At 35.1% G+C, this 13,978-nt stretch overlaps 1 protein-coding gene across 5 annotated transcripts in view; it reads right to left on the bottom strand.

The window, feature by feature from the left end:
• Window positions 1–5,760: 5,760 nt before the first annotated feature.
• The window catches only part of LOC115211160 (ankyrin repeat domain-containing protein SOWAHB), a 161,817-nt gene continuing 153,599 nt past the window's right edge, over window positions 5,761–13,978 (bottom strand). For all 5 annotated transcript variants that reach the window (XM_036503466.1, XM_036503464.1, XM_036503465.1 and 2 more), the window contains 2 exons: window positions 10,657–10,760; window positions 5,761–6,024 (listed from right to left, as the gene is read on the bottom strand). In XM_036503466.1, coding sequence (XP_036359359.1) covers window positions 5,964–6,024; window positions 10,657–10,760 — 165 coding nt within the window. In that variant the 3' untranslated portion in view covers window positions 5,761–5,963. The remainder of the gene's footprint in view (window positions 6,025–10,656; window positions 10,761–13,978) is intronic.

Raw genomic sequence — 13,978 nt, 5'->3', positions numbered from 1 at the left:
TTATTCCAATCTGGCAGTTTTCCACGGGTTCCAATATTTGACAATTTTCACAGGAGGTTATTGAGGTGGACTCTCACCAACAATTTACTGAAGTCAAGATATTTGAGATCAGAGTGATGGCTTGTTCTTTCTACTTCGCTATAGACAACATTGTGTGTTCTGTCCTGTTGAGCATACACAAAAGAGCGTTTCTACTCCTCACACGGGAGCAGGCCACATAAAGTTGCCCATGTGGAAAGCACGGCTCCCCCAAATGGATGACCGCCAACGATAGTGTTCGGCCTTGGGGTTTGTTGATGGACATGGCGATCTGCGGATGTTAAATGGTATGTCTGAACCCGTGGGATAAAGGTGCATCCTTGAAATGAAAACATTTTCCCCCATCCCGTAACAATGGTGGCCTCAATAAAGTGGGGCGTCAGGGACTTGACTACCAAGCAGGTCCCGTTGCACTGTTTAGGCGGATAAAGCGTGTACTCTTTATCCCATTTGAGTTTTATTGAATGATTATGTAAAATTTTCTTAACAATGGGATATATTGTAAGTCTACACACACATGCACACACAAACACACAATAAATGTGGTTGTGATGCGTGTACGCTTTATCCCATTTGAGTTGTAATTTTGAGCGGCAGGAGATAAGTTTCAGCGAACTTGAATAGCATGTTCAGAACTCGCTTCTAATTTTGAAATGCCACATAACAAAAAATGCTTTAAATCACATAGGAAGAAAAACGGCTATAGCACGAAGTCATCGATTTGCTTCGATCGCCAAGAAAGCAAAAGTACGTACAGAGAATTTCATAAACAGAAATAAGTAAGCTATGGCTGAAAATAACAGTCAAATAAAGAATTTAAATATTAAAACAAACAGAAATTAAGAAACGAAATGTGCTAATTGCTAATTACATCGTCATTAGGTTTTTGTTTTCTAATTGAATAAACCAACATTAATTATCTAACATTCAAAATTTCATTTAAAATGAAATATATAGAAAAATTAAATATATACTATATGTATACTGTATATACATTTCTTTCAGAGCGGTTCATCTTTGTTTTCCTGTATAATTAAAACTATATATATATTACTAGCCATCTCAATATGGCTAACCACTGGGGGTGGGTGTTACTGTAGGTTTTTAGCCCCAGGAGATCATCGTCTCCAGCTGGCTTTAGACACAATTTCTGTGCCCTTATGATATTTGCAAAGGGAGATCATCCCCTCTCGTAAACTTAAGTGATACGCGTGGACTGGAGTTTCGAGATTATTGTCTCTTGTCAACACACGGTAATCACGGGTTTTCGATGAGGAGAGACCTGTTTGCGAATATCTATTTAGTGTTTTTCATTTAGGTTTACAAGAGGGGATGACCTCCCTTTGCAAATATCATAAGGGCACAGAAATTGTGTCTAAGGCCAGCTGGAGACGATGATCTCCTGGGGCTAAAGAGCTACAGTAACACCCACCCCTAGTGGTTAGCCTTATTGAGATGGCTAGTATAATTTACGTTGTTGAGCGCTTACTGTTTACATCTCGTTCAGAGATTTATTATTGCTTATATATATATTTCTTTCAGACAACACGAACTCACATAAAGAATCTTGCAAACTAAATCCAAAAACGAAATAGTTTATCTTTGTTTTTTCTGTATAATAGCCGCCATTGCAGGGGACTTAACTAATGTTAGCAAACGCCGGATTTCACCGACGTGAAAATTGGTAAAAGTTATAGATGAAAATCGATTTTTACAGCTATTCGCTGGTGCCTCGGGTGAAAGAAATTTGACGAAAATACAGCTAGGATCGTGACGAATGTCCTCCTAAAATTTGAGCGACATGTGTGCTAATTTGTGGATGTGTATAAACTACATTCACGTACACAGCGCGCGCGCACACACACACATCCTGTCTTTTATATATATATATATATATATATATATACACAGATATATATATATATATATATATATATATATACATATATATATACATATATATATATATACATCGATATATATATATAATTATATATATACATATATATATATACATATATATATATATATATACATAATTATATATATACATATATATAATAAAATATTAGAGAATAAATCCAAACTTACAGGGAAAAATCAGATTTAGGATTAAATCCAATTTTATAGTAAAATATTATATTATATTATATTAAATTAGAGATAAAACCACTATTAGGCAAATCAAACAATGAAAAACATAAGCCAATACATAAAATTAATTAATTTATATTATTTTAAATATATCAAAAATATTAAAAGTTTAATAAAAGATTAAGAGTAAAACACTACGATCGTTTCATGACTGTACAATTCGTAATAATTCGAGTTATGGTTACAGTCAATCTTCGATATATTTAAAATAATATAAATTAATTAATTTTATGTATTGGCTTATGTTTTTCATTGTTTGATTTGCCTAATAGTGGTTTTATCTCTAATTTAATATAATATACATATATATATATATATACATATATATAATGATTTGATTTTATCTAGGTTCAGCTCAGGAGATGTGGCCATGCTGGAGCACCGCCATTTGGTGTTGCCACGTAATTTTACTTCACTAATTCTTTTTAGAAATTGACGTTTGGTGCATGAGGGAGTTTGACGCTGCTTCTCTCACCTGCACTTCCTGCCGTGAAGTTGGTTCATCTGAGACACTTGACAGTAAGAGGTCTAGTTTCACTTTGAAGGCACTTACATTACCTCATGTAGATCTCTCAGGTCCTCCGGGAGGATATTGAAGAGATAAGGGCCTTTAAAGCCCAGGCTGTTGCAATATCTTCTCCTATATCTTGATGGCAAAGTTGGAGTTTTTGGCACTATGCAATGGCGTCCTTTTCTAGCATTAGTATAACTCTCGATGCCAAAGTTTGGGACAAGTCACTCTAGGATCTTCCGGATGTATATTATGGCATATCTTTCCTGCTTAAGCTCTAGAAAATAGTCTCGATCTCTTGACTCTTTCCCAGTAGCTAAATATGCTGCATAGAGGCTATCGTCTTCGTGTAGCTTCGTTGGATTACAAGTTCTGCAATCAATTATACACTGGTTGGTGACCATAGCTGGGAGCAATAGTCAAGCGGCTTAAATGTCTTCCAGAGGACCAATGTCTTCCAGAGGACCACCATGGTTTCCTGATATCTCTGTTTATTTTCTCGTGTTCCTTTCTGTTGAAGAGCGTAGGCTTGAAATGTAAAAGACTTTCTCACCTGATTGTTGTTTACACACCTATCTTCATCTTTTGTTTTTTGCAAATTCCAACTATATATATATGTATAGATAGATACTAACCACATGGTTCCCAGGTTCAGTCCCACAGCATAAATCAATTGTTATTCATCAATCATATCTCCATTTTCTGCTTCCCTTGAATATTGATAAACTTTAATTTATTTTTGTGATTACTTACCATTTATGAGCATCAATATCAACACTCATAATTAAATATAGGTAATACACCAGTGGATTCATTGTATAATTTCTCTTTCAGAAAATAATAATGGCAGACCCTCAGCTTACTCAAGAAATGAAGAGGCATGCTGTTATTGCGGTTATAAAGGCTGAGCATAATGATTTAGAAACATCTCGATTTTTAAAAGTTGCCAGATCTTTCATCTACAAAGTTTGTAAAGAGTTAGAGACTAAAGGTGGAAACATATCACCACTAGCAAAGTATAAAAAGCATTCTAAATGCTCTGAAGTCATCAGAACACCTGAATTTATCCAACAAGTTCAACAGAACATTGATTACAATCCTGAAAAGTCCCTATAAACCATTGCAAAACCTATTTTTAACTATAGGTTTCCTTTATTTGAAAAGTAATTTTTAAAAGATTTTCTAAACGATGAACTTTTATTTTACATTATATATCATATATTACTTATTTATATGCTTCCTATATATATATATATATATATATATATATATATATATATATATATATATATATATATTTTATATACCTATATACATTTATATATTACTTTATACTATATTTTTACGTATTTATTTTCTAGGTGTTGTAATGTTTTTTTTAAAAATATATATTTCTTAATCGCTAAAGTATTAACTTTTAACCGTGATGAACTGTATTCACACATTTTTCTTGTACTTTCTTATATGCTTGTACAGATGAGTTATGTTTCATCTTCCATGATGTTATAAATGAATATTCTATGATTAAATGTTCGAGATATGAAATGTTATGTGGATGACCTTGCATTTGTTTGTTCTGTAACCTTAGTTTGATATATTTGTCTCATCCAATTGAGCACTTCTATAGCAGTCCTATTAAACATTTTGTTCCTGATAAGAAACAATCACTGTATTATTGAGATATATATATATATATATTTATATATGACAGATACATAAATACTTAAATACAGTGAAGTATGTTGGCAACATATAAGTTATTTCTCAGATTAAGATATACTGTACATCACATTCTTTGGCTTGAAATGTAGATAATCCAATCATAAACAAGAATATTATTGACAGTGACTTTGCAGTTTCAACCAGTTAAACCATTGTCAAACTGCAATGCATTAATCTTGGTTTCACATTTTCTGTGGGAGTGTGGGTTTGAGTGGAGTAGTAATTACGTTTTAGGATGTGTTGTTATGGAGTGCTGTTTTGGAGAAATCTTTATTGATTAAATTTGGGGATATATTATTGTTTAGAATTTATTCATGTAAGTAGAACCTTGTAGGCAGTTATGCATATTTACGTGTGTCCCTTTTGGTCAGTAGTTATAGGCTGTACCAGTTAGTTTTAGTCATTTTGATTTTATTGGATTAAATCCTTAGCTTTGACAATGTAAAGTTTAAAGGTACAAACATCAGTATCTAAAAACTTAGTAATTAGGTGTGCCAACTCTTTTTGTATATGAATTTTTTATGCAAGTAACTGACATGTTTTAGTTGGTCAGTTTCTTTACTTGTAGGTATTCAGAGTATTTTCTGTTTTTATTGGAAGATAGGGGTTATTAGTTAGGTATGTCATTGTGTTGTTAGTATAAATATTTATCTTGTGCTTTGACGTTCACAAAAAGATGTGGGTAGGTGTATGTTTCTCTCTAGGTGTTCATTGTTCTATAAGCAATCTGATTAATATGTAGAAATTTTAACCCATGTGTTTTATGGAGGTAGAATTTGTGGGTTATGTGTTTATAAATATTTCTTCAATTGTTTCCAATATGGGTATTTTATAATAATTATTTTAGGCTTTTAAATATATGTGAAAACGGGGCATTATGCAAGGTGTGTATATATTCATGTATAAAAATGGGAAAGAGAAAAGTCTGACAATGGGCTAACTGAGATTGTGTACTGTTTATATGGATCTATATACACATACCTGTTAACACAAAACTGGGGAACAAAAACAAAATGCAAAGGCATCTAATCTTAATAACAGTGGAGATGAGTATATTCTCTATAGGAAAAGGTAGAGATGAGGACGAAAATACATGACTGAAAGCTTTGTAGCTGTGGGTGGCAAATCTACCATTTGTTCCATTTACAAAGTGCTTGGAAATGATTAATTTATCACTGTTCGTTTTTGGAACCTAACCTGTGATAAACAAAGATATATGTATTTAACTACATCAGCAAGGTACAAAAAATAAAAAAAACAACAAAGCAAAAAAAAAAAAACCATATAGAATAAATGACAAATTAATGCTGCAATTGACCAAATAAATAAGAAGATTCTAGAGATTGCCAGGTATAAAGTTGTTATTTCACTGTTTTATTAGTGATTGGAATAAATGAATAGATGATAAATGATCATATAAATCAGCAGCAGTTTTTAATTGACCACCCTGAAGCTGGTGTTTCTTTCCAAATATCACTCCCATCTTGTGGATTCAGGCTTTTCATGGTTGGTCACATTTATGGCTAAAGTCATGTTATTATACAAATGAAGATGAGTTCAGTGATGCATTGGAGCCCTTCCGTTGTAAACGTATGTTCCTGAAAAGCCAAAAATATAAATGGATAAACTAAAAGAAAGTGGTATAAATAAAAAGTAGTAATACCTTGTGGTTGGAATAGTTAATGGTTGTCTAGCCCCAAGTTAGTCCTCATCAAGCAGATCTATTGCTGAAAGTATTCCAGCTGTGATGATTCTATCCTTATTTCAGATATTTTATATCTCTGGAACTAACTATTACCCAGTGTGTCTGTTTTTTTTTTAATAAGAGTAAAATATGATTCATAGATTTGATTGTTATGCACATCAAGCAACAGTATAGAGATTCCTTTGTTAGTTGCAAATGTTTAGTGAATATTCAGAGTTACATTTTCTTTGGATGCCTCCTGTCTACACATATAAAAAATCATTTTGTCAGAAAACAGGCATGTGCTCACCAAGTCAGTAGTGATGACATTTTGCAGTAGCAATAAGTGATTGAATTAGTATGACACAGGACTACCAAACGAAGGTTTAATAGTGCAAACACCATCATTATCACTCTTACTGAACAAGTCCAAGACATAACGCTCACTGCTCTTCCCCTTCCCACAACCAATCAAGTTGATACTATGTAGCAAGAACAGATATACATTACCATGGGAAACAGTGAAAATACTGTTGTTAATATGGGAGCAGATGTGCAAAGCAGTGAAAGCAAGAATACAAACTTTAGTTCAAGTATGTTTGAGAGATTAGGTGCTAACCCTCTCCCACCCCCTTTTCTTCTTCCTGTTGTCTTTTTAGGAGCAGAAATTTCTAGGAGTGGATTCCCAGTTCCCTTGCTCCTGCAGGGAATAAGCCAACTGCATTCTACTGCTTCCGCCCCCAGCCACAGGTGAGTTTGCTAGTTAACCCATAGCTGGGACCTTTACAGGTGCTACCACTCCAGGCCAGAGTAGACCCAGGAACAATAGTGGCCAAGAGGTGGTTCCACACTCCTCAAACTCTGAAACCAGGGCTCCAGGGTCCCACTACCAGATGTAGTTCAGTCATACCCAGGAGAGATGGAATGGCCAGTGGGATGAATGTGAGTATATATGGTGAGATGTCAGAGGAGGTGAGTGTTTTTAAGTATCTAGGATCATATGTGACAGTGGAGGGGGGTTGAGGGTTGGCTGAGGAAGTGGGATATAGAGTGAGGGAGGGGAGTAAGATACTTGGAGTTGTGAAAGGTATGCTAAGAGATAAAAAGTTGAGTATGAAAGCGAAAAGAGGTGTATATGAGGGCATGATTGTGCTGACAATGTTATATGGTACAGAGATGTGGGGTCTGAGAGAAGTGGAAAGGAGGCGACTAGATGCGTCTGAGATGTTTAAGGCTATGGTTGGTGTGACATGGATGGACAGGATGCAGAATGAGGAGGTATGAAGGCAAGCAGGAATGAGAGAAAATCTAACCAGAATGGATAACCGAATGTTGAGGTGTTTTGGCCACATGGAAAGGATGGATAAGGAGTGGATAGTAAAGAGAGTGCTGAAGGTATAAGTGGTAGGCAGCAGAACTAGAGGCAGACATTGATTCATGTGGATAGATGAAGTGAGGAAAGCTTTGGTGATTAGAAGTGCTGGAGTGAGAGAGGCAAGAGAGTTTATAAATGATAGGAAATCTTGGAGTGTTTGTGGACAGATGAATGAATTAATATTGCTCAAAGGAAGACGGAATCAGCATGGTGCGGCAGGGATATACCAAAATATGCTGTCAGGCCCCACTGCTGATATTGGAGATTGCATTCTATGCCTTGACCTGAGCATGGGGGTGGGGCCCCTTTGAGCTGGAAAATGAATAGAATGACTGGTGTGTCATGTGGCTACCCAATCCTAAAAAAAACAAATGGGGAACAGGCCTGGGTATATATAAAAAAATGTTTGAGAGATATCTGAACTTGTAAAGGCTTTTCACTGCAGTTTGCCATAGTAAAAAAAAAAGTATTTAAACACCAGAGTCAGCTAAGAATGCCCTCTATTGGATTGATGGATGCATTTCAAACTTGTCAGTTCTTTTAAGCGACAGATACCAGTGAATATTATTTACTGATTGAAAGGGTGGCGAGGTGGCAGAGTCATTAGCATAACAAACAAAATACTGAGGGGCATTTCATTCATTTTTGGATTCTCATTTCAAATTCTACCAAGGTCGACTTTGCTTTCATCATTTCAGGGTCAATGAAATAAGTACAGGACATCATTCACTTACGACCTATCTGACTTACAACTGACTTTACGACAATTGGTGCATCAGCTCCTGGTAGCAATAATAAATAGTCCAACTGAAATCTAATGGGTTTGATTTCTTAGAAATTAACCCATCTACAGGTAATGTCAGCTAACAAATGTTTCCTCTAGGTTTGGTTATTGATTGCCACTGTGGTTATCCCAAGTGTTGGATGAATATCCTGTCACAGAGACATTGAGGCAACTTTGTATTTGCTTATAAGATTGCTTGAGACTCCGAAATTTTTGACTAACGCAAGTATAATGGTATAATACAGAATGCTGTGACTTTTACCTGAGAATGTACCTTAAGAACGTAAAAATATAAAACAAAGCTATGTAGACCTATAGGCTGACTTACGACCAGTCAGTCGGAACCAACTGTGGTCGTAAGTCGATGACAACCTGTACCAGTCAAGTATTGGGCTCAATATAATCAACTACCCCACCCAACAAAATTTCAGGTTGTGCACTTAGAGCAGAAAGGATTATTTACTGGTTGTGTGTACTGGCTGCAAAGCTGGAACAAATACTTGAGTAGATGCATGAAGCAGCAAAGGAAATTATATAAACTTAGCACCAGTTCAAGTATATCTGAGAGATATTTGAACCAGTAAAAAGCACTGTGGTATTTTAATGTCTTTTTGTCTTAAGCAAGAACTTCACTTCTGTGACAAATTGTAGCGAAAAATTTTGACAGGTTGAAACATCTTACAAACATATTTGAACTAGTCTTCAATTCATATACTGTTGTTAAGGTTTAGGTCAATTCTAACAGAGTACACGTATGATCAAAGGCTGTTTTTTTTTTGCTATGATTAACCTGTTTTCTTAGGGATAGATCTAGGACAACACAATTGAACATGGTTTTTTCTTCTTTTTTTTTGACTGAAAAGAGTAATGTGAGAGATAATTGGCTGCTTTTTCTAGTAGGTTGAGTGACCATGTAAAGGCTAGCTCATTTGGTTACTGTGCTGAATTTGAACCTTACTTTTGAACTGAACTGACCTACATACGAGAGGAGGATGTAGTCTTTAGTAGTATTTGTATTAGTTTCTAATTTTAGATATTTGGGTGAGGGAATTAGTCAAACTGACCTTTGTATTTGACTGATACTTTTGACCAGTCAAATACCGAGATCAGAGGGATAAAATGTAAAGTTAACCCCAGTGGGATTAGAACTTAGATTGTGAACAGTCAGAACAAATACTGCAAAACATTCCACTAGATGCTCTAAAGTTTTAACTACTCTACTACCCTCAATGGTACTTTTAATAAGTAACAGGTTATGGGAATACTAACAAGTATTTACTGGAATGCTTACTTAATACTCAATTGCTGATTTCACTTATTCTGACTCATGTGACACTGGCTGATATATTAATCTGAAGCAAAGGAGTTAACAGTAAATTTCTGTGTTATCTATTTATCATATACATTGCTCAGTGGCAATGCTGGGGAACACCTTGAAAGGTTTGGTCAAACAAATTGAACCAGTATTTAGTTTTTAAATCTGGTACTCATTCTACTGATCTCTTATCCAATCACTTAAGTTATGGGGATGTAAACAAACCAATACAAGTAGTCAGGAGGGGAAGAGGGAACAAACATATATACATACATGTATGTGTGTGTGTGAGAGACAAGCTTCCATACAGTTTCTATCAACTAAATTCTCATACACAACTTTGGTGGGCCTGGGATTATACTAGGAGACACTTGCTCAAGGTACTGCATAGTGAGACTGAACCCAATACCATGTGGTTGCAAGGTGAACTTCTTAACCACACAATCATGCCTGCACCAAGATGAAAACAAGATAAGAAAAATTATTGCCACTATCACCACCATTCAAATCACAAAATTACTGACCTTTATTTGGGCTACATCAGTTATTTGGCACCAAATAAAATGAACACACAGACAAAAGGCAGTTTAACTTCATATATAAACTGTTGAAAGTTCAATAGCTTGAAAACTGTTGCCTGTATTGAATCATGTCCTTGCTCATATTGAATCAATCCAAATAGCTGTAATAGTTATAAAGAAGTTAGAGCAATTGCTTGCTATGATATAACTGAAAAGTTTTGGTTCAGTTTAACAGTTTGAAAGTTTTAGCTTTCAGTGCCCATTTCAAGGCCTATGGACCTGAAAAAGTTAACAGCAACTAACTTTATTGTATTGTTTCATAATTTTATAGATGCTTTATATATGAGTTATACCATATGAGATGCCCATGACTAAATGATACTGGTGTAAAAGGTTGTGCATCAAAAGAAATGCATATGTGAAGTTGGTCAAGTTGGTGCAGACAGTACAGCATCAGGCTAGATGCTTTCATTATGACAAAGGTGGAGATGATGACAAAAGTTGAAATTTAGAAAAATAAGAAAAGAAAAACATATTGTGATGTAACTTACGCAAAGTCCATATCCAAGTTTTCTTTACTGGAATACATTGTCTTAGACCGTTGTTTCTTCTTGCGAACAGGTGCTATTGGAGGTGGCATCAGACTGGATGCTCCCTTCAAAACAACCAAAAAAACATGTAAAACAAAGTAGAACTACACAATGAAACAGCATCTGATTTAACCAGCTTCCTCAATACCATGAGAGTTAATTTCTAGTACAGCTAGTAATTTGTTTTCCTTTAGAAGAAAAAATTTCTACACAACACATAGATATCATAAGCTCTTCCTTGAAAACAATGTTAAGACTAAAATATTTTTTGTGTGCAAGCATTTTACAAAATTATACAGACAAGATTACATCTGAGATATAACATTTCAAAATATCCATCCAGTCACAGAAATAGAAACACTTCACCAAAAAGGACAATGTAATTTTAGCTTAATGGCAAATATACAAAACCACTTGTTCATAGAGTGAAGATTACATTAATATTTGTCAGTGAAGAGAAGTGTAGAGGATTCAAAGAAAATACATTTAAAAGAACCACCCCACCCACAAAAATGAATAACTTCCACAAACTCCTAATGTAAACTTATCTGAAAATTGAAGGATAATGAAATTAACAATGAGCTGGGGCATTGTTGGAACTGTAAGAATATATTCCAATGAGATGTGTATTTTAAATTTGGCAAAGAAGCAAAACCTTTTTGATCAAATGTGTCAATACATAAAAAAAAAAAAAACATATACATTTTCGTGTGTGTGCAGGTATTTTACAAAATTTCATTGGCATAAAATTAACTATTGCCACAATAATAGGTATAGATCATAGGCAACTGGCAGCACATAGACAAGTAAATACCTTACTATATAGTACTACATTAAATATTTTACAATCAAAAACTCCTGCAATCATCTTGTATGAGTGACAAGTTGGATGGTTCAAAAGATCAAAGGAGCAAAATAGTAGCAAGTTTATACAACTTGACAGATTGAATTATTATTCTACAATTAATCCAGTACTAGTTAATAAGACTCTCACTTTTGCTATGCACAATTCAGATTCATCTAGGTTGGATATAAATTAAATGCTAGCTGTACATAGCACTCAAATAGATTTCAATAACAAATTGAAGATGAGGTTCAATACGGCAATGGGATCAAGTGACTTAGCACAAGTCACTGATCTTGTCGGAATATTTTTCCTATTCCAGATGGACTCCTAGTTTCTTATGTTGGGAGGTAGGTGGTCTACATAGGGATGACATTCTTTATATTAGATAGTTGTAGGAAATAAGAAATAGAGAGATGTAAGAAACAAAATTTCAGACTATAGAAAATAATTATTGTAAGGTAAATTTTGCTGACGTAACATTTAGTCTGGATACCAAATTAATTGAACCATACCATAAACCCTGATGTGAGTTGTCTCACTTGCCTATGATTTACTTTGAGGTGCTTTTAACACTAGACACATTGAGAATATATTCTCTTATGCCTAAAATGCAGCTGACCCACGAACTAACAACACACACACCTTATGCTAGCATGGAAAGCAGATGTTAAACAATGAACGACAACCCTGAGCTGCTTCTAATTCATATTTGAATTATTTTCTATGGCATGAAATGTTGCGACATGCCAGCAGATGGTTTTCAAACCATTTAGCATATAGTCATAGTTGGCGATATGGCTTGCAGCAGGCCTTGTTCAGTACATGACATTGAAAAGTCACAACAATGACAAAACATTGATGTCTGTTGTTCCAGGAAGGAACCTGATGTGAGTTGTCTCACTTGCCTATGACTTACTTCCAGGTGTTTTTAGCATCAGGCACATTGAGAATATATTCTCATATGCCTAAAATGCAGTTGACCCATGAACTAACAACACACACACCTTGCGCATGTGTGTTCAATTTTGTTTATATATATATATATATATTAAAGTGTGTGGCCAAGAGCTTGGGGTATTGTACTCAAGATTCCAAGTTTGTGGTTTCAATTCCCAGACAGGTGGTGCACTGTGTTCTTGAGCAAAACATTTCATTTCACATTGCTCTAGCACACTTAACAGTAAATAAGTAATTTTGCAATGCAGATTTACTCTAGTACTTTCAGTATCATTTGAAAGTGAAACCAATGAAAGAAAATGCATTGTGACTAGCAGTACATAAAAACATTCCATAGTCTGGTTCATACAGTGAGAGTGTTATATATGATGCAATCATGGCTGTGTGGTGAACATTTACACATCACAACCATGTTATCATCATCATCATCGTTTAATGTTTGCTTTCCATGCTAGCATGGGTTGGACGATTTTGACTGAGGGCTGGCGAACCAGATGGCTGCACCAGGCTCCAATCTTGATCTGGTAGAGTTTCTACAGCTGGATGCCCTTCCTAATGCAAACCACTCCGAGAGTGTAGTGGGTGCTTTTTACGTGCCACTGGCACGGGGGCCAGTCAGGTGGTACTGGCAATGACCTCGCTCGAATCCCTTTACATGTGCCAGTGAAGCGACAAATTAATTTACCTATTTAGTCTTGCTGACAGCACCTCAAAGCAAGTGTCTTTTACTTCAGTCTAGGTTCACCTAAAGTCTTGTGAAAGAGTTAATTGGACAGAAACTGAAAAGCCCATTGTGTGTGTGTGTGTGTGTGTGTGTGTGTTTCATCATCTTGACATCATACATTAATTGTAAACAAACTTCACAGATGTACATGCAGTAATAGTTGTTTGCAATCATGTGTGAAAACATGTCTCACCCTTCATAACAGTCACAGTACATACAGAATGTGTATTGTAAAGAAAACAAAAGACACTGAAAGCATTCACAGGTGTTGGGTAAGGTTATCACAAAGGAGGAACAAGAGAAGTGCATGAAAAATACATTGGCTTCATTGCAGATAATGTCAGGAATTCCTGTTATGGAATTCCTTCATAACAAACTACAACAAAATAGAAAACACACACACACACAAAAATGTACTACTTATCATCACACATTGCATACAAACACATCATAGACTCTCTATGCAATAAAACAAAAACACTAAAAATAAAGGATCACTTGGACATGCAAAGGACACAACTCGTTGCCATTGCAAACTTCAAACTCAAACACTCAGAAAGTCTGCTATGAAACAGAAAAATCACCTCCAAACATCTAGAACACTCTCTCTCTCTCATATACATAAAATAGTAGTAAAGTAGTAAACTGAAACTCATGATAAATTGTAGACCATTTTTTATGTGTGTGTGTGTGTGTGTGTGGTGTGTGTGTGTGTGTGTGTGTGTGTGTGTATAGGGTTAAAAAATAAATAAAGT

This window comes from Octopus sinensis, linkage group LG1, assembly GCF_006345805.1.
Source record: "Octopus sinensis linkage group LG1, ASM634580v1, whole genome shotgun sequence".
Lineage (NCBI taxonomy): Eukaryota > Metazoa > Mollusca > Cephalopoda > Octopoda > Octopodidae > Octopus > Octopus sinensis.
The sequence above is the reverse complement of the archived record's forward strand: the minus strand, read 5'-3'. Positions and strand labels throughout refer to the sequence as shown.